Raw genomic sequence first — 3,959 nt, 5'->3', positions numbered from 1 at the left:
TGTGTCCGACTCTGTGCGACCCCATAGACAGTAGCCCACCAGGCTCCCCTGTCTCTGGGATTCTCCAGGCAAGAACACTGGAGTGGGTTGCCATTTCCTTCTCCAATCCAATACAGTATATTAACACATATATATGGAATTTAGAAAATGGTAATGATGACCCTATATGTGGGACAGCAAAACACACACACACACACACACACATACACACAGATGTATAGACAATCTTTTGGACTCTGTGGGAGAAGGTGAGGGTGGGATGATTTGAGAAAATAGCATTGAAACATGTATATTATCATATGTGAAAGAGATTGCCAGTCCAGGTTTGACTCATGAGACAGGATGCTCAGGGCTGGTGCACTGGGATGACACTGAGGGTTGGAATGGGGAGGGAGGTGGAAGGGGAATTCAGGATAGGGAACACATGTACACATATGGCTGATTCATGTCAATGTATGGCAAAAACCATTACAATATTGTAAAGTAATTAGCCTCCTTTTAAAATAAATAAATAAATAAATAATGTATATCAACTTGTTTAATCTTCAGTTTCTTTCACTTCAAACCTTTAATATTAATTGCTTTCTTCACGCCCCTTTTCAGGATCTGCCAAACTTAATGACCAGGGAAAGAAAAGTAGACAAAGTAAAGGTGTGTAGTGAGCCAGTCTTTATTTGTACACAGACCATGTGGTCGATGACCATGACACCCTACTTCTGTTTGAGATGAGTCACACAGGAACCAGTTACTATGTATATGTGCTGCCAGGTACTCAAAGACACTGAACTCTCAGCTTGAGGCAGAACTTAGCGCATTTGTGTAGGCGAATCCATGCCTCATGCATCTCTCCAGTCTGCTCTGGGTGTTCCTGGCCTTCACCTTCTCTGGTAGGGATGTTTCCAAACATGGGTGCGAGTGTTCAGGGTTAAAGGTCAGCACACAGGTATGTGGTGCTTCACAGGGACTTGGGGAGGAAAGGAGGATTGGGGAAAAGCAAGCATCTTATGATTTCAGTATGGTTTGTAAATATTTGGGTCCAAAATTAGTTGAATTTATACATTATTTTGTTTACTATTTCAGCTCTGTTTTCTTCTTTTTTTCCACAGGATTTGGTGTGGCCCAGAAAGTTACTCAATATCAGCCAGACATAACCAGTCAAGTGCAGAACATAGTTATCCTGAACTATAGGTATGAAACAAGTTGGAACGTGTACACCTACTGGAAATGTTGGTACAAGCAGCTTCCCAGTGGAGAGATGACTTACCTCACTCATCAGTATTCAGAAGACGGGAATGAAAGGGATGGCCACTACTCTGTAAACTTTCAGAAAGCACATAAGTTCATCAACCTCACCATTTAATCCTTAAAGCTGGAACATTCTGGAAAATACTTCTGTGCTCTCTGGGAATGCACAGTGCTTGAAGTAATAGGAAAAGCTGAACAAAAACCCCAGAGGTCAATAAGAGAGAGCCTCCCTGCTGTGGGACCCAGGTCGAAATGCAGACCCCAGACAAGACATAGTAGTCCTGTGGTTCCTTAATTTGTGATCTGGATCATAAGATTTGATTCTAAATAAAAGCTTCTTCTATGTAATTTGGAAGCAGGTGTCCTGAGTGACTTTCTACTAATATTCTCCTCTTGAATTCTTGACTTTAAATCAATCATGCAGAGCATGTGTAACCTTGGCTTAAGTTGTAAACTTTTTCTATAATAATGTAAAGTGACAATTTCACTAAACTACACTCATACCCCAAACCTGGGTCTAGTTATCTGGAATCATCATGAAAATTATTTCCTTAGTCCTTTCTTCTTAGACTTGTGTCACTTAAGGTACAATCAGAGAAGCAGATCTCCAGTGGTATCAAATAAGAGATTAGTGATGAAATTAGAACTCAGGCAATTGCTAGATCTGGTGGAAGAGTGTGTACAAAGCCGTTATCTTCGTATCTGGTGTTGAGACTGAATTTATTGTTAATCAGCTAGAGCAAAGTTAGGGAGAGACTGAAGCATAGACAAACTGTGACTCATAAGGACATAGTAGAACCATGAGGGTAATGGAACCCACATAGACACACTAAAACTTGTCTATGTCTCACCTCCTTCAGTTCCACAGTAGTGAGTGACCTTAGGAGAAGTGGGTGTCATTTGGCATCATGCTAACATACCTACTTGGTCCAAGACAAAGAGAAGATGAGGATGAGGTTTGGTGGGAAGTGGAAGGGTTGTGAATCAATGATAAGATGAGCTATCAGATCAGCAGCAACATGAATGAGTAACCATAGTCCCTGGAGCCCTGCCCCAACTCCAGAACATAAAAACTGTGGCTGCCTCATCACAACGACCTTCCAAATGTCACACAAATTTCTTTTGTGGCCAACCCTAACCCAGAAAAATACGGGAAGCACATTCTGGGAAAGATATTCCCAGTTAGTTAAGATAGTATAAAGCTGCTGAAGTATCCTCTTTGTTAACTTGGCATCCATCTGTGCTCTTTAACAGCTTTTGAATAAAGACCATAGCAAAACTATGCTTCTTGATAATGTTGTTGTTGCTGTTCAGTCACTAAGTCATGTCTGACTCTTTGTGATCCAATGGACTGCAGGATCCTCTATCTCCCACTATCTTTTGGAGTTTGCTCAAATTCGTGTCTGCTGAGTTGGTGATACCATCCAACTGCCTCAACCTCTGCTGCTGTCTTCTTCTTTTGCCTTCAATCTTTCCAAGCATCAGGGTCTTTGGAGCCAATGAGTTGGCTTTTCTCACCAAGTAGCCAAAGTATTGAAGTTTCAGCTTCAGTATCAGTCCTTCCAGTGAATATTCAGGGTTACTTTCCTTTAGGATTGACTGGTTTGATCTCTTTGCAATCCAAGGGACTCTCAAGAATCTTCTCTAACACCACGCTTCTTGCTAATATGATGCAGTAATTCCTCATTCAACCCAAAATATTCTAAACGTATCCTGCAAAGATTATAGCAAGTTCATTTATCCCTTTGTGGGTGATGTTATTTTCTTTTCTACCTAAGACATACCCTCCCATTGAATCCTATATCTTCACTACTGAGATATAATAACATATAACATTGACTTATATTAGCATGTCTTATGTTACTACATGTAGGCAAATTGGAGAAGGGAGATCCAACCAGTCCATTCTGAAGGAGATCAGCCCTCGGATTTCTTTGGAAGGAATGATGCTAAAGCTGAAACTCCAGTACTTTGGCCACCTCATGCGAAGAGTTGACTCATTGGAAAAGACTCTGATGCTGGGAGGGATTGAGTGCAGGAGGAGAAGGGGACGACAGAGGATGAGATGGCTGGATGGCATCACTGACTCGATGGACGTGAGTCTCAGTGAACTCCGGGAGTTGGTGATGGACAGGGAGGCCTGCCGTGCTGCGATTCATGGGGTCGCAAAGAGTCGGACACGTCTGAGCGACTGAACTGAACTGAACTGAACTGAACACATAAATATATTATATTGAATTGAAAAACAAATTTTCCTTAGTATTATTGTTCTTATTTCTGCAAATGACCTCGTGATCTGGGAAAAATCAAGATCCTGATCTGGGAAAAATCAAGGGCAGGAGAAGATGGCGACAGAGGATGATATAGTTGGATGGCATCATCGACTCAATGAACACGTAAGTGAAAGTCACTCAGCTGTGTCCAAATCTTAGCAAACCCATGGACTATACAGTCCATGGAATTCTCCAGACCAGAATACTGAAGTGAGTAGTCTTTCCCATCTCCAGGGGATCTTCCCAACCCAGGGATTGAACCCAGGTCTCCCATTTTGCAGGTGGATTCTTTACCAGCTGCGCCACCAGGGAAGCCCAAGAATCCTGAAGTGGGTAACCTATCCCTTCTCCAGTGGATCTTCCTGACCCAGGAATCCATATGGGATCTCCTGCATTGCAGGCAGATTCTTTACCAGTTGAGCTACCAGGAGACGTGAGTTT

The 3,959-nt window shown here is 42.2% G+C and overlaps 1 gene segment (V, D, J or C); it reads left to right on the top strand.

The window, feature by feature from the left end:
- The first annotated feature begins 838 nt into the window (after window positions 1-838).
- LOC109564474 (T cell receptor delta variable 1-like) lies at window positions 839-1,405 on the top strand. The segment is given in 2 exon segments: window positions 839-887; window positions 1,107-1,405. Coding segments are annotated over 2 exon segments (303 nt in total).
- The last annotated feature ends 2,554 nt before the right edge of the window (window positions 1,406-3,959 follow it).

The sequence above is a fragment of the Bos indicus genome, chromosome 10 (genome assembly GCF_029378745.1).
Source record: "Bos indicus isolate NIAB-ARS_2022 breed Sahiwal x Tharparkar chromosome 10, NIAB-ARS_B.indTharparkar_mat_pri_1.0, whole genome shotgun sequence".
Lineage (NCBI taxonomy): Eukaryota > Metazoa > Chordata > Mammalia > Artiodactyla > Bovidae > Bos > Bos indicus.
Note: the sequence above shows the minus strand (reverse complement) of the source record. Positions and strands in the feature narration are given on the sequence as shown.